General features: G+C 42.9%; 1 protein-coding gene across 3 annotated transcripts in view; it reads right to left on the reverse strand.

Annotated features, from left to right (window-relative positions):
- The window catches only part of MATN4 (matrilin 4), a 199,739-nt gene that overhangs the window by 54,094 nt on the left and 118,057 nt on the right, over positions 1-27,588 (reverse strand). For all 3 annotated transcript variants that reach the window (XM_069243826.1, XM_069243828.1, XM_069243827.1), the window contains one exon: positions 18,838-18,960. In XM_069243826.1, coding sequence (XP_069099927.1) covers positions 18,838-18,960 — 123 coding nt within the window. The remainder of the gene's footprint in view (positions 1-18,837; positions 18,961-27,588) is intronic.

Consider the following 27,588-nt stretch of genomic DNA (forward strand, 5'->3'; position numbering starts at 1 on the left):
ACTAACATTATTCAGTAAGTTATTTTCATTGAGGCTTCACATTTAATCAAAGATGAAGGAAGATGTAGGGATCATTGTCCTTGGGGCAAACAATTAAGTGCTTAGCATGAACTGATACCTTAATGGCTTGTACGTGGTTGTATGTGGAAGTGGAAAATGCAGGGTAAAGAAAATCAGTTCTGGTTATTTTCCCCATAAATATATTTGCTCTTTTTCCCAAATGAGTCAATTTCCAGGATGGTGAATCTATCTTGGTGAATGTCCTTCAGGATGAGAAAATTCCCTGCAGTCTCTTTTGTATCTAAGATTACCTAGATCCTTTGTTGATCTTTTACAGGAAGAAGACCCCTTTACCACTTGCACCCCTTTTCTCCTGCCTTCCACTTTTGCATATAACCAAGTGCATCAGCTCCTTCCTGACAGCCCTTAAGGTGGTCTTCCCCAAAACCTTTTGCCTACTCATCTCCTGTTCACTGAAATTCGTTTTTGTTGGTTTAATGACTCTGCACTCTACCACTGCTAACCAGTACTAAAGTGCTTATGCTCAAACTTTAAAACATGGTCAAATTGGACCACACCTGCTTGGCACACTTAATTTACTTATAGTCCCTATTAAAGTGGTACAACGTCTACCCAGGGCCTGTAAATGAAATGCTACTAGAGGGCCGCAGCACTTATTGTGCTATCCACTTAAGTAGTCTTTTGAAACATGGTTCAGGCCTGGTATTGCAGCCTGTGTGCAGTTTTAAACTGCCAATTTGACTTGCCAAAATAAAGTTTGCCAAGCCTAAAACCTCTATATTTAATAAATATGTCACCTCTATGGTAGGTCCTAAGTACCCCATAGGACAGGGTGCAGTGAATTTAAAAAGTTGGACTTGTGCTTTTAAGTTTTATATGTCATGGTAATGAAAAACTCTTAAATTCATTCTTGACTACTGTGTAAATGACATTTTAAAGGTGATAACAGAAATGTCATGTTTACACTCAAAAATATGTAATTTAAAATCCTCTTTAATAGCAATGTCAGATTTTAAGTCCCAATTCTGAAAATGCCACTTTCTGAAAGTAGGCATTTACTTGTCCTAACCATTTAGTTCTTCCAGCCTGTGTCCTAGGTTACTTGACTAAGGGGTCGATTATGACTTTGGCAGACGGATAAGGGCATTTGCCGAAGCCCCGACGGTGAGGTTGCTGTCAGTGCGGCCACCTTCCCGCGGGCCCCAATAAGAGTTTTCCGCTGGGTCAGCGGGCGGAAACGGTGTTTCTGCCTGCTGGACAAGCAGGAAAAAGCCTACAAAATTGATGCCGGCACATAATAGAGCTGGCGGTAATGCGTTAGTGCAGAGGGTGCACCAGCACCAATCGCAATGCTCGCTCTCTGCAAAGTAGACTGTGAACATTGTGACGGGGCTGGCCAGGGGGACCTTTGCACTTCCCATGCCAAGTGCATGGGTAGTGCAGTGCCTCCCCTGGGGCCCCCTGGACCCAGTCCCCACCAGCAGTTACATGGCGGTGCCCTGGCAGATTAGGACTGCCAGCATCGCCAGTCTCTCCTGAGGAGGAAGACTGGCAGTGCTGGTGCTACCACCACAGTCGTAATATGGCTGTCGGACTACCACATTGGCCACGGTCCGACCGCCACCGCGACCCTGGCAGTCTCAAGGCCACTAGAGTCGTAATGACCCCCTAAGTGTAGTTGGCCTTGGTGTATTCCTCCCAGACAATGTAACAAAAGAGGACTGGGTGTTGGCAGGATAAGAGGTACACAGCTGTTATATGCCTCAATTCCATTTCAAAGGGGCTGCCTCCAGCACACTCACAAAGAACTTGACAGCGGTCCATTGACAACCCAGACATTGTGGGGGCTGGGCAGGGGAAGGCAGATGTGGGGAAGTCAGGATGTTTCTCCCACTTCAAAGTTAGTACCAGGTATAATTATTGGACCCTCAGACCAACTTTTCACTACACTCCTGGACCTCTGGTTACTAGAGAAGAAGTACTTCCCTGTTGCCAGAGGTCTGCCTTTCTTTTTGAGGCTGCCTGGCTTTCTGAGAGGGAGGACTGGGCTTACTACCTTCATCCCAGACAAAGGGCCAACTGGCTGACCTCTTATTTGGAGCTACAGATCACAACAAGCTCCAGAGGCATTCCTGCAACTGCCCAACTGACCTGCTGCCCTGGACCTTCCAGAACCTGCAATTGGGCCAGCTTAAACCCTATTGGCCTCTGCTGGAGTGCGTTTCTGATCTCCAAGAGGTACTTCGCCAGGCCACGATCCCTTAGATGGCATCAAATGCGTGCCGCCTGTAAATAAAATGAGGACTCCTGAAGTTTTGGGCTCTTTACAACCCCAAACCAGCCTGTTCTTACTAGCTTTCCGCCTATGATGACAGTCAACATGAATCTTCAGTGGACCCAAGTTTGCGCTGAGATCTGCACTTCGTGCTACATTATTGACAGCCCAAGGTAATCGCCATTGTGAATCCCCAGCAATGACCATCTGGGACGCATAACAGAACCTATGCACTACAGTGATGACCATCCGCGATGCTCGGCCTGCTCTTTGTGCTACAGCGACAACCATGTGCGGTTGCTCTCCCTGGTCCTCGCGGCCTCCTCCACTGCAAAGTGGACTAATTGCACCAGACTTTGAGGCGTTAATTTTTTCAGCTGGACTAACCTGGTCCCTGTGTTTGGCCCGAATTCCAACACTGTCGGCCTCAACATGTGACTTTCCCCCAGCAGAGCACAACCAGGTGACTGCAAGTGGCACTCTGGCCCTCACTAAGAGGCTGGTGGTCTTACCGCTGCAGACTGAGTGGTAAAGACCGGTGCATTAGAAGTTGTCGGGTTTGGCCGAAGCCAAACCGTCACAACAACACCGCCTGTCGCACCTAATGCAGCCAGCGGTGAGCTCCTTCGGGCTGGCCTGATTACAAGGCAACAGACTGCCAGGCTTTCTGTGGCAGTCACCCCTCCATGAAAACCCTGGCAGTCACGCACCTGGTGACAGGAATCCCCATTTCTGTCACCGGCACACACATACACACATGTCCCCACACCTCCGTGCACCCCCCCACCCGTCCACACACCTCCATGCACCCCGACCCATCCACACACTTGCAAACACCCCCACCCAACCGCACATATCCATACAAACACCCCTACCCACTCTGACCCTGACAAACACACACCCGCACTCGCACTCACATGTGCACCCCCTCTGCATTCATACACACCCCCTCCATGCATGCATACATTCACACACTCCCTCCTCCGCTTATGCACACTTGCAAACACGCCTCATCCGCACACTTGCACACACACACCCTCATCCGCACACTTGCACACACCCCCCTCATCTGCACGCTTGCACACGGACACCCCCACTCACTTGCACACTTGCACACAGACACCCCCAGTGCATAGATACAGACACACACCCCCAACCACACGCATACATACAGACATCCCACTCACTCACTCACAAACATGCACTCAGACACCCCCATTTGCACACATACATGCACTCAGAAAGATACCCCCACCCGTCTGCATACGAACACACACACACACCCCTACACCCCCCCTCCCCTTTGCATACATGCAGACACACACAGCCTCCACGCACACATACATACACACACGCACACCCATTCAGGCATACATACATGCACACACCACACACATGCACCCAACACCTCCCCCTTCTGACGATCAACTTACCTTTTCCGGTGAGGTTGTTGCCCGGGATGGGATGGGTCCTTGCTTATTCCACCACCAGCACAGCCCCACCGAAAGGACTTCACCACACTCTATTATGTATCATAATACAGGGGGCGGTGTCTTGTTGGTGTGGCGGTGCTGGTGGTGAAACCGCCTCTTCAACTCTGTCGGCCAGGCCAAGGGAGTCAGACTTCATCCATAAACAGGCAGAAGTTCAAACAGGACTCCTAATATGGAAGTCAACAGACCACCAGCACTGGCGGTCTGTTGACTGCAGTGGCTTGGGTGGTGTGCTTAAAAGACTGCCAAAGTTGTAATGAGGCCCTTTGTGTTCTTTTGTGCTACTTAACTAAAAGTTTGAATTTGAATATTAGTGGTTCTACTGATTGCATTTATTTTATTTTATTTTATTAAAATTGACACTCATTTTCTAAATCGGTGTGGGATTTTTCTTGTGTTTTCACTTTATTACTGTTTGTGTGCTGCATAAATAGTTTACAACTTGCCACTGAGTTAAGATTGACTACTTTTGTGCCAAGCTACCGGAGGGTTCAACACAGGTTAATTCAGTGACTTTTGTGGTTCACCCTCACAGGGATTGTGTTTGTTGCTTGAGAAGGGTCTTCACCCCACAAATCAAAAACTCAATTTCCTAGTCTTCCCAGACCTTAGTGTCTCTTCCTCTGCCTATACCCTAGAATCTCTGCTCCTGGCTTAACTGTTTTCCCTGCGTACATTCCAGTCTCTATCCCTGCCTATACTTGAGTGCCACCAACACTACCTATCTCCTAACATCTTTACCCATACGTCTAACTTGGCAACTCTACCCTTATTTAATACATACATCCCTTGGTATACTGTAATACATTTAACCATCCCAAACACAAGAACTTCTACATATATCCTAGTATGTGTTGTACAACTACCTAACCTCTAGTGCAGAGGTCTTCAAACTGAGGGGTGCGCCTCGCTCAGGGGCCATGGCTCCATTCCCAGGGAGGCGTGAATGCATCTTTAACTGCGTGTAAATCAAGATGCCTGAAGTGCAATTGCGTTTATTTGGCCTACTTACAGGCTATCTTCAGTTACCATGTGTGAACTGCGATCCTGAGAGCCATGGGGTAGAGTTAATAAATGGGGTCACAGGGTCAAAAAGTGGCTGAAAAGAGCAACATAGTCTGTAACTATTTTTTTTATCTTTCACTTGTAGCAATTAAAGCAAATAAGGGGTCAGCACCACATCTTTTTATTTCTATTTATTTTTGTTTGCATCTGAGCCTGTGATGTCCATGGTAATGGTGGCACTCAGGAGTTTTACACCCTTTCTAATACATTGGTAGTTGATTATAGCTCTCATTAATAGATGACCAGATGTACAGATCAGTAAATTTGCATCAGGAAAAATACAGTGCCACACCTTGCAGTATTGGCACTGGGTGAAATTACCGTCTCATATGTCAGAGGTCATAATAAGCCACACCCTGTGAGATAAGAGTTTGTGCAAAAGATTACTGCAAATTTCCATGTTTTATCAGACATATGGTATTACCATAATACTTGGAGAACTGCAATTAGGAGCAAACACTGATTTCAGTTGAGCTCTATGTTTTTGGATGAGTCATAGTGTGGGCTTTCTGTCTTTTGCTGGGTTTTATTGCCTCCAGACGGATGTCCAGGGTGAAAGGGCGGTGTAAATAAAGCCAGCATACAAGTGCATCAGTGAACCATGCACAAAACCAAAGGACTGACCATACCCTTATTTATTGCTCTGCTACAGTGACCTCTTGGTGGCACTGGAAGTCCTGCCCCACACTGCACAACAAAGCCCATCTCCAGAGGCCTGAACTCGGCTGAGCCACGCTTTGCTGTGCTGGGTCAAAGAACATAGCGCTAGAAATAAGGGTTAATTTGCCATGCATGCTCACAATATTAGCCTTTATTGCACAACTTTCAAGGTCAGTCACAATCAGGTTTTAAAAAAATATTCTCTGTTGTCTGACTTCCCCCAGCCATAAAAAGGTGTCCTGTCACACGAATGTCAATAGCAGGTCCTCTAACACAGCGCTATTTATGTCAAGAGACAAAGCACCTGTAGCATCCTTCATATTTCCTCAGGAGTAACCACAGTAAGGGAACAAAAACTGAGGCCTCCCCAAAAGTAGAGATCTCCTATAATTCCTGCATCATTGGGCTGTGTTGACTTTGGATACTGCGCTATGAGGATGCCAGAGAAAGCAAGGGGAGAAGAAAAAGGAGAGTAGCGTGAGAGGGGTGAAGGAGAGAGCCTGCTGAGACATGCACTCTTCTGAGAGTGCATGCTGAAAAGTAAAAAACAGCACCTGCAAAATGACGAGTAGGCAGAGAAAGGATCCTGGACACTGGTCAGTAGCCACTGACAGTGACTGTAAGCTGTACTTCGTCCAGACTCCACATGACGGCATGGATGGCAAACCAGTGCAGGAAGTCAAAGTAGATGATGTGCTATAACGTGCTGTCCAATTACAAGCCGGTATATTAGAGTGACGTTGGAATAAGTCAATGGTAAGTTCAGGTATGTAAGGGGTGGGTTCTAAGACACTTTAAAGATTTTTTTATTAACAAAAGACTTTGCAAGCACCGTGCACAACTGTGTGCTGTGCAGGCAAAACCTATTAAACACCAGTTAAACGAATGGATGGGAAATATACTATTTTAGGATGCGGAACCTTTGTTGGCTAATGTGATCACTGCAGGGTTCCTGTCTGTGACAAGACAGTCCCACAAAGTAATCCTTGTTGCGCTGAGGGAAATAGTGACTGTATTTATAGTAGTATGAGGTCCCAAATGGTAACAGAAAGCCTTGTGAATATGTCAGTCATTATTTATAGATATATATATTTTATCAATAAGTAAACAGACTATACCTCAACACATTCCTATAACTGTCCATTAACAGGACACACTACAGAACCCACTTGGTAATATCCTCACATTACATTTCCAGAATAATAAATATTTGTCACAGTGGAGCTTCAACTGACTCCAACAGTTAAAGTCTATACTGGCTACCAAGCACTCTATATGTGGTGATTAACCAATTGCACACATTTACCTTTCAGGTAGCAAAGATGAGATTTTTTGTCTAACACAAAAGGGCACAAAGCCTACTTTGTGTCTCAGGCTCAGTGGAGTGGGTAGAGCAGACCGCCTGCATCACAGAGCTGTAGGTATGATTAGTGCAGCCGGTGCTGTGGACCCAGGTCCTAGTGGTATAGGGAGGAACTAACCTGCATGTTTGTTTTACTATTCTTCCTGGTTTGCCTTATGGCCCAGTGGCCACTTGTCTGGCAGATTTGCTTTGGCTTCTGAGTAACAGTCCAGAAGTGGGGGGAATTAAAGCAGAGAATACACCTTACTTTGGACATCAGAGAGATGACAGTGACTGTGATGGGGCAAGATAGGAGCTCATGTTTCTAGCAAGGGGTGGAGGAGACATCCCACTTGGTAAGGCAGTAACTATTATCAGTGAAACATGTGCAGTGGCACTTGGAGTCCAGGGTCTGAGGGGCCCACTGCAATACAGTTATGTCTTTCTTTAAAAAAGGATATTGTGGCTCATTTTTCTAGCTAGCATTAGGGCTGAGGGTGCCTTTTCTGCAAAAAGAGGGGGCAACACATGGAAACTAACTTGTTTCTCAAAGGGAGAAAATGTGGCTTAATCGTGACAGCTGCTGACTTGGAACTGGTGAACCAAGTTCAAGTCCCATGGTTCACAAAACATCATATGCTTCTTGGCAAATCACTTAATTTTTCCAAGCCTTAAAAAAATCTAACTTTATGTAATGTAATTGAAGATGTCTTGCTACTCTGGGCCACGGTTATCATCACTGCAGTGGGTGCAGTTGCATTGGAGCTAAAGAGTGTGATGGGCTCACCCCAATTATGCGGAGCAGATCTTTTTGGTTATTTTATGTTTTTGTTACATGAATTTGCTCTTTTATAAGGCTCACAATTATTGTGGATTATACAGCAAAGAAAATGTTTCCTTGAAATGATCCCAAAGCTCATGTGCCCTGTGCTCAGCCCTGCCCCACTCCCCAATCCTTGCCAAGAAGGTTTTGGGGGGGTGACTTCAAAACATTTGATTTTGGGGGGGCTTAGACCAAAAACGTTTGAGGACCTCTGCTCTAGTGCTTGTACCCTAACGTATACCCTAAACTATACCTTAATTTATCTTAAATTCTTAACTTTTCACAGGTACTTCTGCCTTTTTCCTAGAACCTCTACTGCTGTTTATCCTAGCACATCTATCCTTTTTCAAAGCCTATAATATCTACCTATAACCTACTATGCATTTTACTCCTGCCTGTGTCCTATATTCTCTGCTTCCACATACACCACAGAACATCTATCCTGCTTATATCCTGGTAAATTTAACCATAAATATATCCTAGTACCGTTTTGACCACCTCCAGATTAGAACATTACTTAGTACCGATACTCCTACTGATACTATAAGACCTATATCCCTAACTACATCTTAGTAACTTTCCCCATACATGTATCCCAGGACCTTCACCTCTGAGTATAACATAGTACCTCTTCCTCTACCTTAGTATATCGTCACTTCACCCGTTCTCAATTACCCTAGCCCTATTTCTTTTGTCATTTATCACCATTGTCTCCTCTTTCTGGTATGTTTTTATTAAATTCCTGAATTTGTTTCGAGGAAATGGAGATTCCCTATTTTGGGTATTCACTGAAATTGACTTTTACCAGCCAGGGATTGTCAAAGTGATGCTCTTCATTCCACATTTTCACTAAGATCCACATTCAGACATTCTCAGATATCACATGGCTCATTTTCTTCCTAAGGCGTTGTACTGGTATTATCAGGGTGAAATTTAGGCCTCACGAAAACAAATCATCCTGTGCAAGAAAATAACATGGATCTCTTCAGCCTGACTTTTAGCAGATTGTACTTATTGAACAAACATTTAACCTTTGAAAATAATGCACTGAAAATAATGCATTAAAACACTGAAAAGCAAGACCAATTGTATTTTACTTTCCAAGATGTTTTGAAAAAAAACAAAGGTGGAGCTCGTTGGAAAAAATATGAAACAAACATATATGATGGAGATGGAACAAAGGAGAGGAAAACGCACCAGAATAGCACAAATGACAATAACATAAGCAATTAGGCAAAAAGTCATTTGCAGCAGAATAGAAAGAGAAAATAAGCAGTCCCTCCTTCCTTTTAGTAGCACACTGAAAAATAAAACAGAAAAAGACTAAAAGTATCAATCAATCAATAAACTTTATTACATTTTTGATAAAAAAATCATACAAGTGTACATCATAAAATAACTAAATAATAATAAAACATGAATATATTGCGAAGATGCAACAACAAGATAGATTAGATATAAGACAAACCAGCCATATTTCAATGATCGAATGTTATTAAAACCAAAAGATTTATAATACATTACTATCGGCCTGTACGTAAAACCTCAGACAAAAAATGTGCAACAAAGAAACAGGATCTTGGATGTATCCTGAAGCTGTAAGTACAGATAAGCAGGTTAGAGCCATTTAAGGTTTCTGGCAATCAGAAGGGTCCTTAAAAATGTATCACGAAGGTTGGAGAACTTGGGGCATGTAAGTAATATATGCCTAGAGTTACAGATGGAGATATGATCACATATGCAAAAAGGCAAATTCAATTTTGTAAACCAATCCCCCTTAAGGAATAAAAGCTGATGAAAAATATTTAGCCTCAGAAATGTTAGAAGACATTGATCCTGACTAGGCATATCCAGTTGGAGATAAGATTCCATCCCCATAACAGATTTAACCAAGACATATCTACAATACGACTGCTTAGTCAAGGCAGAATTCTCCTGTTTGGCTGCCACTCTCTGGGAAAAATCCTGCTTGACCCAAACCAGATCATTTTACACTATGCCCAAAGGCCCAAAGAAAAGACCAGGATGACCCACTTCATTTTTTTTTCTAATAACAGGCAGTCCTGTAAAATGAGTCGGTTTAAGTGTAGATCCTCTTTATACCAAACAGAACACCACAGTAACAGTGAAAGAAAATAAATAACATCAGAAATAAAAGTCATACCCTGTTTGGCATGGGTTATTGCTGTGGGTATACTTTTTCCCAAAGCCAGAACATTATCATAAACATATTTTCAATCACCTGAAGGGAACCTATTGATGCATGCCCCCAAATCTCGAAGCCAAAAGTGGCCATTTGTATACATTTTGGCTTTATATATGTCTAACGTATGTTTTGGAGGCTTATGCCAGGATCATATAACCCAGAGATGCCCCTTTTCAAGGTTCTCACAATCTTCTTTATTAGTTGTGTCAAACTAAGACCTGCATTAAATAACAGTCCCAAATACGAAAAGTTCTCCGACCTTAATAAAACCTGGGCCTGTGCAAAATGATGCATGATTTTGTGTCCTGCCACCATAAAAACAGATTTTTTTAAAATTAGCAGAGGGATCCAAACTATTCATAGGCATGATAAAAGAATGTAAAAGACATTGGAAGCTCCTGGTTGTATTGGCAATTAAAATGACGTTGGCGATGTGAAGAAGAACCACTACTGGTCTTCTGTTGATCTTAAGATGATCCATTTTCAAGAAAGTGAGAGAGATACCTTGGAAAAAAGGTGTCAACAGGTAGCAAGCCCTTAGGCATTAGCTTTTTGATACTGAAACAGGAGGGTTTACAGCTCCTTCCTAAATGTAAAAGTAAAATATGGACTGATTTAGAGTTTGCAGGGGCAGGTACTCCAACACAAACGTGACAGACATTCTGACTGCCTAAGTACATTCATATAAGCACTTAATGCATTTGTAATAAGGCAGACTGGATGCCGAGCACAGGACCCACCTGCTCCGCCCCAGAGGATTGATAAGCTGCAGTCCACGACGCTTGGGGGCTGAGGGAGCCAGCGCCAGCACCATCAAGGGCAGGAGCCCTTTAAATTTCAGCTAGGGCTCACGCTTCGCGGGAAGCGCCGTCCACGACGCTTGGGGGCTGAGGGAGCCAGCGCTAGCACCAGCACCATCAAGGGCAGGAGCCCTTTAAATTTTAGCTAGTGCTCACGCTTCGCGGGAAGCGCCGTCCACGACGCTTGGGGGCTGAGGGAGCCAGCGCCAGCACCAGCACCATCAAGGGCAGGAGCCCTTTAAATTTTAGCTAGCGCTCCCGCTTTGCGGGACGCGCCCGGGCGAAGGGTGGGCCCGTCCTGTGCCCGTCGGAGACCGGAGGAGGATGGGCTGGGCCCCCCCTCTTTCGTCTGCAGCAAAGAGCCTAGCTGTCACCTGAAAGAACTGCACAGTTTAACCTGAGTAGCTTCGCTGATCACTATAGCTGCATTATCAACTGCGGGACGCGCTTGGAGACGGCAGCAGGGGCGGGACGAAGGCCCCTTTAAAAACTTTCGCGGGCCCGTCCGGCGACCGGAGGAGACTGGGCTGGGCCATACTATTTTTTTTTCTTGGTATTGGGGTTGGCGACCAGCGGTCGAACCCACCGCAGACGTGAGGCCAATACACCGCTATAGGTGAGCCGTATTTGTACTTCTTGACGTTTCAGTCTTCCTAATAAGGCCCCAGTGGGGTGGAAATAGGGTGGGAACAGGGGAGGCAAGTGCCTATAGTAAAAGGCTGACCAAGGAGCCAAAAGAAAAGGAAAAAAATACCTGCTGGCTAAAAGGAATCCAAAGAGACAAGATGGGCAGACGGAAGGGGGGGGCACCTTTGGAAAAGGCTGGTAACAATAAGACCTTAGATGGATTTCTCCAAAAAGCGGTCGGAGCATTAGAAAAGGAAATTTAAATGGTGGAGCACCGTCTAACTGCCCCCCCAACGATGGTAGTTAATCGCCTATCTTTATCTCCACTGCAAATCCCAACACAGCCCCTTCACCCACCCGATTTACAGTCTGCTCTGGCTATTTCACCTCCAATTACCCAAGAATCTATTGTGGAGATCCAGGGCAATGCCACCCAGCCACCAGAATTGACACAGCCGCTCTTAGACAGGGCCGTACCCAAACCAGAGCACAACACAAAGGGTAAAAGAAAACGAGGTGAGGTAAATTTAAGGAACAAACGGGCCCGCATTTTGAGCTCCCCCAATCATTGCCCCAATCATGGCGCACCATCTTGGAACATGGACCATATATTAGCTCAAGCATCTATTGACGATCGTTCAGCAATTGATTATATAATAGAACACATTAAAGATGAGTTTTCCAAGAGGCTGCACCCTATAGTAACTCGCCTACAAGCCATTGAGGAGAAACTGGGAGGTCTTATCAAGTCCAAGCAGATGGTCACTCCCCCCTTACCGGACTTGCAGCTTCCCTGACAAATTCTCCCCTCGAGCCTACCGGGCAACAGCGCCAGTATCCTCCCCCTACCATCAGATATGGATCACAACCCTTCAACGATCTGTCCTGATCCTCTGTACCAAAAAGAGGGGGTTTCAACTGGCAGGCTGGCTACCGCTTTAAAGGACAAGTGTCCTAAGACTGCCACCCCCTTTTCGAGGGGGAATGGAGAAGCTGTCACTTCCAACATTATGAGAACGAAATCCTACAAAGATATTCTTGATCAGAACTATTCATCAACAGATCGGATGTATATGGATGAAGGAACTAACCTGAGAACCTTACATCTACCCCCGGAATCCTACCCATACTTTCTTGTTATCACGAGCATCCCCAAACTTAAAACCAATACTCCGAATAATTTACAGAACTGAAAAACAAGGTCATACATTGGTTACATAGTAACCCCAGATTTGCATTCCATATGGTACCCTCAATAATAATGGTGAGGAGGGTGGGTTGGGTGGGCCCACTTAAGAACCCCGTTATGGGGGATTGTATTGTTATCAATTTTGATTCACCCACCCTTGTCCAGCAGCTCTCTTCAAATGTGTGCAAATCCAGTCCTCTAGGGGGAGAAGTATCTTTGTGTAGACCCCAGGCTTTCTACCCTCACACACTTACATCTGCTATTAAGGGGGCGCTAATGCCACTCAGAGGTTATACTAGTTCTCAGACGCAGCTTGCCCCCCAGATAAGATGCAGCTCCCTCTCACCCTCTCTTTCTGAAGTTGATTGACTAAAAGTTAGTCCTGCGTATGGCCCACCTAAGCCTCAAGGAACTAGAAATTGGGATAAGAATTATCTTGCATCCAGAACTATTGGAACACAAGGAACAGGAATAGGTATTCCTGAGGCTGATCAGACTCTTACTGTAGACATCAGAGGCCCCACACTAATCCTCTCACCAGCCCAGACAGAATTCTTCAGGATGGAAAATAGCCTCCCTCCTTCCCTTTGTGGTCAGAGTAGGGAGATCTGTACTTGGGGAGCTAGCAAAGAGGGCGAGGCTCATGAGAGCAACCCAGCCCCGGAATCAATAGGTTCCAACAACCGTGGGTCTACCCCATCTGTCCGGGTACTTGAATCAACCATGCCAGGCCCGACCTAAATGGGGCGAGTAACACTTCGGGTGATAAGGTAGTGGAAAATCTAACCGAGGTTAGTCTAGCTATGATTGATAGGGGTACTAAACCCCCTCAGGGCACTTCATTTGCTAGAGGGTACTTTACGGCTAAAACTCTCCAAGGTAGAACAGATGATTTAGACACATTTCTTAGCTGGAACATCGCAGGGCTGGAGAACAAAATGGGTATCCCTGAATGGGGCAAATTTATAGATGAACATAAAGTATGCCTTTTTCAAGAAACGTGGGCAATGGAGCCCAAATATAGAATTGGTTTCAAAAGCTATTGGGTCCCAGCACGCAAGGCGACCTCCGGGAGACCTTCAGGTGGGCTGCTCATATGGATCAGCTGCTCCCTCAAATGTCCGGTTGAAGCAGTAGATATGGGCTTTCCCGATCTGATGGGTTTAACAATACCATCCCTTAAGGAGAAACCGCTCCTAATAATTAACATCTACAATAGGAGCCTTGGCAGCAAATATGAGTCAGACGCTTTGACTATTTTGGATAGTTTCCTCTCCTGCAAAACCTCCTCCCACTTTATTCTTATTGCAGGGGATTTTAATGTTACCTTTGAGCCCTACTCCTTGGCCCAGGAACTATATAAAGAAGAGGACGCATATTGGGGTATCCCTCAATTGGTGTCGAGCAAAAGACCGAGAATGAACAGAGTGACACACTAAGTCGTGGACATTACACTGGCACATGGTCTTCGGGCCTGTAACGGTCGTTCCCGCTTGGACGTTAATCTTCATCCTACATTCAGGCGTGGAGCCCAGAAGAGCCAGATAGATTATATTTTGCTTGACATTCGGTTGTGGGGTCATATGGCTGATATGAAGATTTTAGAACATGAGGAAAGTGATCATGAGCCACTGATCTTATCGGTTAGGGGTCTATTACCTCTACTTGAAGCTCCTTGTCCTAAGATTTATGATCAACAGCTCGCACTGACAAATAATAGACGAAATGTCAAATGGGAATCTGTGAACACTGACTTAGGTTCTATGACATCTATTATAGCCTGTTGGCTGACCAAATGGAGCGCATGTCCCTGCTTTCAGAAGATGGTGAAGGGCTTATAGCAGCCCATACACATTTATTCAATTCTTTAAAACACATTTTCACCAAAGAGATAGCTAGTAAAGCAAAAAAGAAGTGTAACGCAAGGTGGTTTAGTGCTGCATGCAGGGAAGCACAGCACAAACTACTGAGAGCTCTAAGAGGGGGCCAGACAGAGCATATAAGGCAAGCAAGGAAAGACTATAAACAGGAACTTAGCAGGGCCCATAGGATATGGGATGAGTCTAGATGGGCTTCCCTTCTGGAGTCTGCAAAAGTTAATGATACTTCGAGATTCTGGAAACTGGTTGCCGATGCTAGTGGGGAACCTAACCGTCTCCCTGGTGCCTCAATACTCCCCGTAGAGTGGACAGATCACTTTGGCCGATTATATTCAGGGTCCACAGATGTTACTTCTAGGGAACTGAACCATATTATGACCCTGGAGGCCTCTACAATCAAATTCACCAAGGCTGCGATTGTTTCACTGAAATGGGGAAAGGCCCCAGGCCTTGATAAAATCCCAGGCGACCTGTACAGGACAAGTCCGGATATATGGGCCCCATACCTGAACTTGGTTTCTAATGTAGTCGCTGCAGGAGCGCCTGTCCCGAGCTCCTGGAAGGGAGCGGAGATAGTTCCTATTTTTTAAAAAGGCAGCCCCTCTGACCCTGCTAATTATCGTCCAATTTCCTTGCCTGACAATTTTCAAAACATTTTTGCAAAGCAAGTCCTGTTTCATCTCGAAGAATGGATTCTAGAAACCAATGCCATCTCTAATTTGCAAGCAGGGTTTAGACCAGCAGTTAGTACCATAGATCAAGTCTTAAGATTCCTAACAATCAAATGGAAGACTGTGGAAGTAGGAGGGGGTAACCTGTATGTGGTCTTCATTGACCTTAGAGCCGCATTTGACCTGGTCCCCAGGAACCAGCTATGGCTGACATTAGCCGATATGGGCATCCCCAAAGGTCTTCTGAAACTTATGGTCCGACTACACGAGAACACCTATGCACAAATCAGGAGTGGTAAGGATGGCGATTTAACAGATCCAGTTGCCATTGAAAGAGGAGTCAGACAGGGTTGTGTCCTAGCCCCTACCCTTTTCCTCCTATATATAAACAATTGCATCAATTATCTAGCAAACTGTACCAATGACTCCCCTAAGTTAGCCGGGAATAAAGTGCCATGCCTGCTTTATGCGGATGACACTATCCTGCTGGCCAAAACTTCCATGGGAATTCAAAATCTGGTCAATCAGTTTTGTGTATTTTGCAGAGATTACGGGCTGGATATCAATGCTAAGAAAACAAAACTTATGATATATAGCACCCCGAATAAGAAAACAAAAGCAAATATAGTGATGGATTCAGTCCTTTTGGAGAGGGTAACGGAGTACGATTATCTGGGCATCAGATTATCGGATAAGGGCAGTTGGGATGCAGCCATAAGAAAAGGGGCACTTATTATCAGCCAAAGAGGTGGAGTGCTAGAACGAAAGGCTAATACCATAGTAAGCCCACCTCTGATCCCTATTTCCGAAATCTATAAAGTCCAAATCCGTGCTGCTGCCTTGTACGGAGCGGAACTCTGGGGTTCATACAGACAATTGGATACCCTTCAAACCAAAGAAAACAATTTTTTCAGACACATATTTAGGCTTCGGAAGGGCACGCCGATGATTCCCCTAAGATTGGACCTGGGTATAAATAGTATTAAAGACACAGCAAGCTTAAGGCCACTTCTATATTGGGTCCGATCATGGAAAATGGAAGAACTTGAGCCCTTTAGGTCAGCAATCAAAGACCTTATACCACCTTTTCAGGGATGGGAAAAAGTTTGTTGGTTGAGGGAGATGAAATCAGCCTGGGTTAAGCTGGGCTTCTCCTATTATTGGGAGAATCCAGAGATGATTCCTGCTAACGCTAGATTGTTGATCAAAGAGCGATATTGGGGAAAAGTTTACAATGAGTCATTTCATTGTAAAGGGCCAGGGCGGCTGACAGCAGAGTTCCTGCTGGTCAAACACGAACCCCGCCCTGAGAATTTCCTGGATCTCCCCATACCAGCACATGCCCGAGCCTTATTCCTTCAGCTCAGATACGGAACATTAGCAGTTAATAGCTTTACGGCCCGTTGGTCGACCAACAGTCCCATGTCTGATAAATGCATAAACTGCCATTTATGTAAAGAAACTCCTGAGCATGTTTTAATTTTCTGCCCCTTGTATAAATGTCCTAGAGGAAAGTGGATTATCCCCTTGTGCAAGGTATTGCTATTGCATGATCGAACTAGTGCCTACAGATTATGCAAATATGATACTTCCACGTTGATAGTAAGCTCTGTTTCTAAATATCTGCCAGCAGCATGGACAATTCGTAGTAGGACTATTTTAGACTCTAGTCTACTGGCTGAAGAGAGGTCCACCAGCTAGTGGACGAGGATTTCAGACGGTTAGGGAACTTAAATACGATTATCTGCGTTGTTTTACCTATGATATTAGATTTTATTCTTGTCTGTGTTTTTTATTGGGTTTTCTCATTTAACTGACTCATAGTATCGTAGCATATAGCACTTTGCAAATGGCAAGATTTAATTCCCATGAATAATTTATTCAAGAAATGAGGTTAACCCTATGGTACCCTTTTTAATGTTTGGTTTTTAATTATTGCAAGTACGAAGTATTTTATGAAGTACCACAAACCACTTTTTATGCATGATTTGCATTAGAACAGTTTTTATAACATCAGAAAAGATTTAGTATACTATCCGTTTCCCTTTTAAACTGTTTTGGTAAATGGTATCCAATAAGCTAGGAGGTATCAACTAAGGAGTATCATTTAACATTTGGTATGTTGGACAAGGAGTGTATTAATTGTATTTTTTTTTTGTTTTTTTGTTTTTTCTCTTTTCTCCTTCGTGATGGTTATGATCCTTGTTTTATCTTGCATGTATGGTTTGTTTTTATCCTTTTTAATGGTCTAATTTTAGACAGAATAAACTAAAAAAAAAAAAAAGGCAGACTGGATAACAATGACACTCGTGAAGGAGTAACCAATCTGCCAAATACTTAATCAGGCTCTATGTCATGATCACTGGCCTTCTGAAACAAAAGTATCAAAAACAGATCACTACATTCACATGCAAGCACAAAGAGAGTGCACCATAAATTTGAAAGCCGGTCTGGTTTTCTACACAGCTGTCAGGATCTGTTGAAAGCCTACAGAATCTGATATACCTGGACCATATTTTAAAGTTCTTGCCAAATATTGCCAGCCTTGAGAATTCTGCAAAAAGGAGATGTGGCAAAGTAGCCTCTCATTCTTTGATAGTTACTGTTGAGCTGCATGCATTATTGATGATGATTACATAATATTTATTATTCAGGGAATATGCAGCTACATGTTTCTTTGAGAAAGTGACATGCTGACATAAAAAGTGCACTGCCTACGTTTTGGACAGAAATACGTTTCCCTATTTTACAAAAGACAAGAAGCTTGATCATCAGATGAAAAAGGGAAGGATGCTGCTGAAGCAAAGTTAAAAAGGAACGCAATATCCTCTGTCTAAAAAAGTTTTAAAAGTTTGCAATGGACAGCAGGTGGTATGATGGAAACATTTATTTTGCAAAATACAGCATTAGCTTAACCATGTAAGTAATAGAAATTTACAGCTATCGATGGGTCAGGCAGCGTTTCAGCCACATGCCACTAAGTAGTTGTTTTCGATAGTTGATGTTAATGTTTGCTAAACCACACCAATGTTTGACATTTTTGCACCATATCTAATAGTTGTTTAATCACTGCATTGATCAGTTCATAATACAAGAGAAAAAATAAAAAGCCAGGCCCTATACAGCGAGAGGAATTAAAAACAAAAGTAAAAATAAATATAGCTTTTGTACATGTGCAAATCAATTAAAGAAGCAACTGGAGCAAGAAAAGGAAAAATCAATTTATAGAAAAAAGCATATTTGAATATAGTATGCGTGGGCAGGTAGAGTGTTTCCACCTTGAGCAGGTGCCCAAAACAGTTAACCAGTTAAGTGCTACCTCCCTGGTGCGGGTCACGACCAGTGGCCGACACCAGGGAGGGGGTTAGAAAATCCGAAGATTTTTTTTTTTTTTCACTCCCCGGGAGACACAAAAGCTTTTCCGTGTCTTCCCCCGCCCTCCACCCGCCCCTTTGTGATGTTTTAAAAACAAAATTTTAGGTGTATTTTGGCTAATTTCTTGGTCTACTCCATAGGAACCCAGAAACTCTGGGTACCTTTAGAATCCCTAGGATGTTGGGAAAAAAGGACGCAAATTTAGCGTGGATAGCTTATGTGGACAAAAAGTTATGAAGGCCTAAGCACAAACTACCCCAAATAGCCAAAAAAGGGCTCAGCACTTGGGGGGAAAAGGCCCAGCAGCTAAGAGGTTAAGGCCAAATGAAACCAATTAGATATGGTGCAATTGTTAAATTGATAAATCATCAAGGCTAACTTGAAGACATAGCATCTACTTGGATACTTACCATCACATGTCTTTCCATCATCTTTGAGCTGTCGTCCCTCTGGACAAATGCAGTGGTAGGACCCCGGTGTGCTGACACACTGAAACTCACATCCATGTTCCACAACATTGCACAGATCATTGGCTAGAAATGAAAACATATAAACAGTGACTTATTCCTTCATATTTAATCAGACTTTTCAGCTTAATGAAACATTTTGCCATGTGAGGAGAGGTCATGGCCCGGAAAGGGGCAGGGCCTCGGGTTGAGAACTGCTGGTGAAAGTAGTAATTCTGCCCCTTCCACCTTCGATTGCCCCTACTCCAAAAAAACAAACAGAAAAAAGAACAAAAGCTTGGCGAAGCTGCTATCACAGATGTTCTGGGGTGTTCTCACACTTCTTAAATGATATCAGCAACTCAGAACCTCCAAAAACAGATGATAAGCCACTTTTGTGCAGTTGTTTCCAGCTGTTTTCCCTGCCACTGTCTGATATTGGCTCCTAACTGGGTGACCGTGTGAGAGGTGCCGATAACATTTGATATGGTGGCATTGTGTAAGATGACAGATCTGATTTGATACTATGCATATCGTTGTTAAACATGTGCTTTACAATTTGTTATTGGGTCATTTGGGTATATATATATAGGTATTTGAGATGTTGTGTATGGTAGTGGTGCAGTCACTTTGCAGCACTTCAAAACATTTTTTTAACAAAAAGCAAAATATGGATCAAAGGGGAGTTTTAGACTTTTGGAAGAATGAAGCAGGAACTTTCTCTATTGTAGAAGGGGAGTTCCTTCTTAGTGGAGAATTTAAGAATTGGGACGGGCAGGCAACTTGCATGGCTCTGCCATAGAACATGGAAGAGATTACCTGATGCCTACTAACAATACATTGGGCAAGACGACATTTTGAAAATATGAGAGGAAAAACGTCAACTGCACATTTAGTAGGGGGAGTGGTGAATTGAGCATAAATGGATGCATAAACGTGTTATCGATGCCAAAGTGTGGCACATTCAGAACTATTGTAGCAACAGTTGTGAATGCTAGGATAGTCTTCAACCAAAAGCTATGAGTTCGTGTTACTCTTAGCACACTATGAAGGGTCTTAAGCATTCGAAGGTCTTTGCCTTGATTTCGACTTTACAGGACTTAAAAAGTGAAGGCAGTAAGAACCAAATGGAAATCAACTACAAAGTGACTTAAGCACTCCTGTAAGTATAGATTATACTGGATCCCCCTGGATATGATCATCCTTTCCTCAAGCAAACAGATTTGGAAACATGTTATATTTTTGCCCTTCTCTTCAGTATTTTTGGGTAGGGATTTTTGCAAGGACTTAAGCCTGGCTTCATTTATGACTGATCCACTGTTAATGGAACCCAATATTATCTCCCTAGATCTGTGCTGGAGTGTGGCCAACCGGATCTGGGACCTGCAAACGAGCTGGTCCATTTTTTGGGGATCCTTTGTGGCAAGATTACTGATAACATGGGGGTGAAAAAACCCTAAACCTTTTACAGTTCTGAGTGGGTGCTTCGATTTAGATATATTACAACAATGGAAGAATTATTGATTTAGGAACCAGAACGCATTTAAAAACCTGCAGTTATGGGGTATCAGGAGCAAGGAATGTTTGTCACGGAATCAATATTCAAATGAATGAATAAATATTGTACTAATAGTTTGAATAATTAAAATCTAACTGTTTTTTTTTTATTTGAATGTGCTCTCTGTATGATGAGGGAGAGGGACCCCCTTTTCTGCCCAGTCACTTCTTCTTTTAATTTTTAAAATGCCACAGTGTAGATTTACTCAAATATTATTTTTGTATTCAACATTTAAACGTTTCTTCATTCTTACTCCATGATTTCCATTGTTTGATTTTTGTTTGCTTTTATTTCAGTCCGAATCAGATGTTAGCTGGTGATACTGTGGAATGAGCCTATGAAAACTTTCAAAGTAAGAGAGTTTGTGGCCACTTTTTAAACAGCAATTCAAACAGCAATGTAAAATTTGAATTAGGAACACATCCATTTATTTTCAAGCTTAAGCAAGGATGAGAAATTCAGCCGGATACTTTTAATAACTATTTGATTTATTTCTTGAAGGTGTCTCAAGCAGTATTTTGACACTCACATTCAGGCCACATTTTGACAAATTAGTACCCCTATAGTGAGGTAATAGTTGGTGGAATAGGTAGATTACAAATAGTAGTCCAACTGTAGCAACTGATCAGATGGTTATTGCCTTATTTTCAACCATTTTGATGAGGACACTCCCAGACAGTGGTTGTAGTAAAACCATCATCATTGGACCAAAGAAAATCTTTTAGATCCTCTAAAGCCAATTGACAGAAGGCACACCAACCTCATTAAGGCTACTCTTCACATTGTGCTAATTGTAAATGTGAAAGGCCACCATCTGATGGTTCCATAGTTCCTGATGGCTTGCTGGAGCAGCACAGGAAAGGGTGTGACTGATGTACATAAGGCATTCACCATTGAAACATTTGGGACCATGGGGTCATGCCATAGAGATAGTGTTCACTGTAGCAGCATATTAGGCAGAGGTTTCTGGCTACAAAGGAATATTTTATCACATTTCTTCTGGGTGAAACAGTACTACCACCGGTAACATGCCATTACAGTTTGCTTTATCCCATTACCCTTATATAATGAAGTCCAGAGGTTTCTAAATATTTTAGATTTAGTACGTCAATATTTGATTTGCACTTTACAGCAAGGCTTGAATTATCATATTTAACCATAAATACTACCTTCTTCCTTCTTTCTGGTGGACTAGAGGCAAACACTATACAAGAGTGTAAACATGGTGGTTCATGATTGTAGGAGCTCATCACTTCCAATCCTCCACGACAGCTTTTCATGTGACAATTTCAATTGAAAATCTGCAGCACCTTTAATCGTGGCTAGAACTATATGAGTCTATGATCATGTACTGGATGACCAGTCCCCAATTTAGCTCTATCTTAGCTGCTGCAAAACTTTGGGCAAACTGTCTCTTTGAGAAATACGTGGGTGCTGTTCTTTATTGCTTCTCTCCATCACCCCTCTCATCCAGAACCACAAAGAATGGATTATTCTCAAAACAGCTCTGTAGCTCCATTACAGAGCAGTGTAATGCAATTTACGTACTATTTATCCAGGTCGAACACAGATACATGTTTGAGGTGAGGATCGTATGGATCATATTGTGTATGGTCTCCTAAAAGTCCTTCCTAATTTGCTGGTAAATTGGTCTCTCATCTTTTTTAGGTATGTGTAGATGTGACTTCCTGATACATTTAAGAGTATTCCATAACTTGATGAAAACAGTTCCACATCTCGGGAAATCAGCAGCAGTATACAGTAGCCTGAATCTTCTACTGCCTTTGCAATCATAGCCAAATGTTCCTTGAAAACAGGATGTTCCAAGGCAAGGGAATATTTTTGCTGTCCAATTGGTTCAATTGGTAGCTCATCCTCAAGGAGGTGTCTAAAGTTTCACACCAAGGCACTCGTTACAAGGTCATGGCTAAGTTCTGATCCCAGTGAAAACTACAGCTTGCTCGGGGATCGGGATTATGAGGTGTGTTACAATCGTCACACCTCCATGGTTTTTCTTTGGTAGATTCCAGTATGTCAAACTGTTTGAAATTTATGAGGAGAAGGCCCTAATAAAAAGGCAAAACATGTGGAATTCAGTGTTTTTAAAACACATATAATGAATCATTTCCATATGGAAAACTCAGAATAAGAGGTAAATAACCTACCCTATCGCACCCAAACTGTAATCAGAACCTGAATTTTATGAGGATTTAGATGTCCTTGGTGATCGTAATTTGGTAGGATGGAAGCATGATTTTCAACTCATGCCATGTTCTTTCATGCTTATCCACAACCCCTCCAACCAGTGGCATGTTTCAGTCAGTATGTCAAGAGCAGCTGTGCTTTCAAAAGCACAAAGTGACTTCGGCTAATGGCCACCACCTAGATCAATGAGGGTCAGGCGAAGTGGGAACAGCACTGCCACTATTGATGATGGTCTGTCCCACTTTTCAGATTGAGGTACGAGGAATGGAACTTGGGGAAAGAAACTTGCAAAACTTCTCCATCAGAGAGCAACACAACTGCTTAAGAGCTTAATGCTGTTGACTCCAGTCAAAAATGTGCCATTTTATGGCATTTTTCCTATTGGCTCTGCCGAACTGAAAACTTAGAGATCAGCAATAAATCATACCAAGGAAGGACTCGATGGAAATAGCTCAGCTCTTCTGGGTCAGCTGACGACTCCATTGGGGATTTGACGCTGCCTGGAGCACATATAGGGTGACAATTTGGCAGGCAGCAACTTGGCACAGCATTCCCCTGCCAGTCTGTACACCCCTGGCTCCTAAGGGGACCTTTTGTAAAGCACATCAATGATTGATAAGCAAGTAAAAATAACTGAACTGGTTTGACCTTATGCAATAACTTATTATTAACAAGTATAGTTATGACAATTTGAGGTCGGTTGGGTGTTACACCTGTTAAGTGTATCATAACATTGTAAAACCAGATGCTAATGGAGTCAGACATGTTGCTTGTAGGCACACTTTCATACCAACATCAAGCAATGGTACAGTTCAGTAAGAATGATGGTTGCAATGAACTGCAGGTACAATTATGACCTACAGTGAGGTTTGGAGATCAATTCAACTGACTAGGAATACATTTAGGAAATAATGCATCCTGGTTTCTTTAGTAATTCAAGATACATAAGTGCAATATCTTTGACAGGGAAATTTGTGAATACGTGGAGCCTCTCCAATCTATATCACATTCTGTGCTCAAAGGGGCAGCAGCTTAAACAAAAGAATGGTCTAGCACAAATAGTCTCACTGTTACATCAGGTACTTCAACTATGTGCAATAGTGTTGAGTATGTTTGCAGGTGTAAAACAAGCTCCAGCAGGAGTGATCTGTGTTGCTGGTGCTTGCAGATCACTATGCTGACGTGTTAAAGTATCCACAGTGTAACAGTGTGATCATTTTTGCAGCCTTCAAGATCAACTATCTGGGTGACCAATTCCAGACAATTATGGGGGGGCGGGCATTAACATTGCATGTAGGGGACCAGTTCTGGTGGTACAGACAGATACCTGCCACAACAAAGATAAACAATGTTTGTTAGGGCACCATGAGTTATGCCCACTGGACACAGCACAGTGGAACAAGAATACATTTAGTTGATATAAGGTTATAGGTAATAGTTTGGTCCTCAATGCTGGCGGTTGACACCCCCGAGGCTTGGCAGAGTTACAGGGTGATTCAAAGGTCTTTCATACAAAAAGCAACCACAAGAAAGAGACCGTAGGGGCTTCATGCCAATGCCCATGGAGTCCTTACAGAAGGGCCCCGGCACGAAAGCAACGGCGCACCATTATTCCCAAGGGCAGTTGTAAGCCTGAGCAATTGGAGGCTTGCCTGGTAACACTCAGCCTCTGCATGTGAGTTCTTTTCCATGGACTATGTGTGGTGAACTTCTGAAGGTTTAGCACAAGATGTTGTGTATTCCTTCCTGGCCCTCATTGGCTAATTAGGCAGGCAGCCAACTTAGGTCATATCATCACTGGCTACTCTTCGATCACCTGTAAGTCAACCAGTTACAGTGCCAAAAAACCTGCAACATAAGTTTCTCCAAACAAACTCGTGTGGTATCAGTCATTCACTTGTGGAATTTTCCCTTGCATGCATTTGTTTGGTGTCATTCCGTGTGCCTGGCTATGGGATATCTGTGCTATGCAGAGCAGGAAGGTAAAAAGAGGCTGTTGTTCTGAAAGTGGGATAAAAACCCTTCTAGGAAATGACCAAGAGATCTTATCACACCGTTGTGTGGTTTATACATAGGCCAATGCATATGTATTACTGTAAAATATGCAGGGACACAATTCTTCGCTAGGTATCACAAAATGTCTGCGACTAACTCTTCTCTTAAAGCTTCTCACAATAATCAATGTCGTTTTCATATAGAGCTGTTCATATATAACACCTCCATATACAATGGTGGAAATTCTGTTCAATAAAACGTACTCGGTTAGGAAACAGTTCTAGCTTCCTTTGATCAGGTGAGTAAAACGTGTGTGCAGTTCTTCAATAACTTCTCTGAAAATGGCTTGGGAGATTAAAAGAGGTAACGAGATTTAAAGGAAGGAGTAAAGTAGGTCACAGCGACGAGTTTCTCACATCATTGTCTCCCAGGCATTAATCACTATAACCCACAGAAAACAATCCTAAAAGCTTAAGGTTCCACTGAGATGCCGACACTGGAATGTGGTGTTATGTTCTTAAATGTGCCTGTGGAATGCAAATACACGTGGCATTTAATTGGTCATTCGGGATCTTGTACTTATCCTGCATGAGAACCGTGGCGATACATTCTTCCGAGAGATGGGTGTTCAGCAATTTGATAAAAAAAATACTACGTGACAGAGTGAGCGCTGTAACCTTGAAGTGGTCAACCTGATATCCTTTAGTAAGTTCACTTCGGCTACATGCAGGATGCTTGCCTCTATGGACACTGCTGCCTGCTCTGTCCAACAAAGGATCAGTTATTTGATTGTCGCAAGTTGCACACGTCTTTTACTATTGTTTCAACAACTCAGTCAGACACACTGTCACACTGCACTTATGCAAAGAGGTGAACCATCCATTTCCGCTACTACCTGACCGACTCCTCATAATTAACAAGCATCGGTCTTGCTTGTTTGTAAAAGCACGGAGTGGTTTGGTAATATCGTAGTGACAAAAATCACAGGTGCTTGTTAATATCAAATGCGTCCATCTTGGGGATGAACCCATGGCTTGACCCTTGGGTTTTGACACTACTCTAGTACCAAACCACTCGTTATCTTTAGGCACAAGTGAGCCTGTTTGGCGTTGCCAGTGCTTGTTCCATTGAATGTCTTGTATTTTCTTTCCCCTGCCTGTCCACTAAAAACAAGTTATGGAATTCTCCTTTCCTCACAGCTCTGATGAAATGCAACTCTTAATGAAGGCATGAGGGAGACTGTGAACATCTCGACAAGCTTTTACATAAACTGTGCAAAACACATGAGTTAGTATTATTTGAAAACGTTTGTGGATTTCTTATTTATATATATTTTTGAATGAAGGGAACGGCACCTTATTCTGAAAATAATATCAATATTTAAGAAGGATCTCCATGTAAACACATAAGGTATTTGTGACATTAAAATATGAATTATGGTTGACCGGAATTGGTTGAGTTTGAGTCTGCAGTGTTACATTAATATTTTGCCTTATTCTGTGGAGTTTTGCAAAGGGGTGTGGTGGCCATTTGGTGGCATTTTCAAAGAGCAAACTGAACAATCATAGCATAGTATGCAAGGGCGCCAGCGAGTGGTATATGCAGGGGCCTGAAATTTAGAAGCCACTGCATATATCACTCGGCGCCCGTACATACTCTCCAGTAACTAATAGTTTATCACTGCAGTGTATGTGAGGGCGCGGATGGTATGCACTGGTTTCTAAACTTTAGAAACCACTGCATAATTTAATCCCACGGGATGAGTGGTGGAATTTTAACGAATCTGTAATTCCGTGTTACAAAGCTAAAGCGGAACAGCCAAAATTCCTCCAATTCCGCAGGCGGAATTGAAACCTCCAACCGGGCCTAGTAAAAATCTGCTTACATTTTTTATTAATCAAAAATAATGCTGAGTATGCTGAGCCGGACTAGGGAACCAAAAGCAGTCCTTGCATAAATGTTTAAACCAGGCCCTCTCTCTTCGTCTCCTCATGCTATCTCTCTCCGTTATTCCATTCTCTAGATCTCCCTTCTCCCTCTCTGATCTCGATCTCTTTCTCTTTACTTTCTCGCGCCTTCCTGTTTCTCTCTCTCTAGATGCCTCCCCATGCCTACTGTAACTAAACGTGTGGTGCAGTGGAAAGTGATGGAGGCAGCAAGGTGACCTCCATGGGCCTCAGCCCACCAGGCAAATGCCCGGTGGAATACAAGGCCTATCAAGCCTTGCTAGGTGGTATATTTGCACCTCTGCTGAGAGAATGTTATAACTAAGAACACTTGTCGCCATCTGTTTTCTATTATTCTTGCAGTTGACAACGTTGTGCACAGTAGATGTTTGCTTTTCATGCTGTCATGAGACTAAAAGGGTTTATGCGCTGCTGCACACAATGGGACAAATACATCTACATCAATTTGATACCTTTATCTCTGGCTGGGTATTTGTGCCACACAAGCCCACTGCATCACGGTGCTAACTAATGTCATTCTGATCCTCTTGTGTTTACAGAGTAAGAACTTGAGGGGTGAACACGTGTTTATCAAATTTTGAATCGTAAAATGGGAGTTTTCATTATGTAAGTAACAAAAATATTCCACCCAATTTTTTAACAAAATTGGATTAAGGTTTAATTTATAGAAGCCTTGTCTCACTTGTAAAATTATTAATAACCATTAGGAAACAAATATATTTTTACGATTCGTTTCATCATCAGTTTAACCTAATTGTTGCTCTTGTATAAAAAAAAGCTTTGGGGAATAATGTAATAATTTTGGGGAGAGGAATCATTGCAAACTTGCTGTGGATATCTATATAGGACCTGCAGGTCAAAAGTTCAAACACCAACAATGCTAATTCAGCTTTAGCTCTTTTCAAGGTCGATATTCTGGGCTATAGTAAGTAACACCTATTTTATACATCATTTGCAAATGGAACAATCAAGATATTCAGTGTTAGATAA

The sequence above is a fragment of the Pleurodeles waltl genome, chromosome 7 (assembly GCF_031143425.1).
Source record: "Pleurodeles waltl isolate 20211129_DDA chromosome 7, aPleWal1.hap1.20221129, whole genome shotgun sequence".
Classification (NCBI taxonomy): domain Eukaryota; kingdom Metazoa; phylum Chordata; class Amphibia; order Caudata; family Salamandridae; genus Pleurodeles; species Pleurodeles waltl.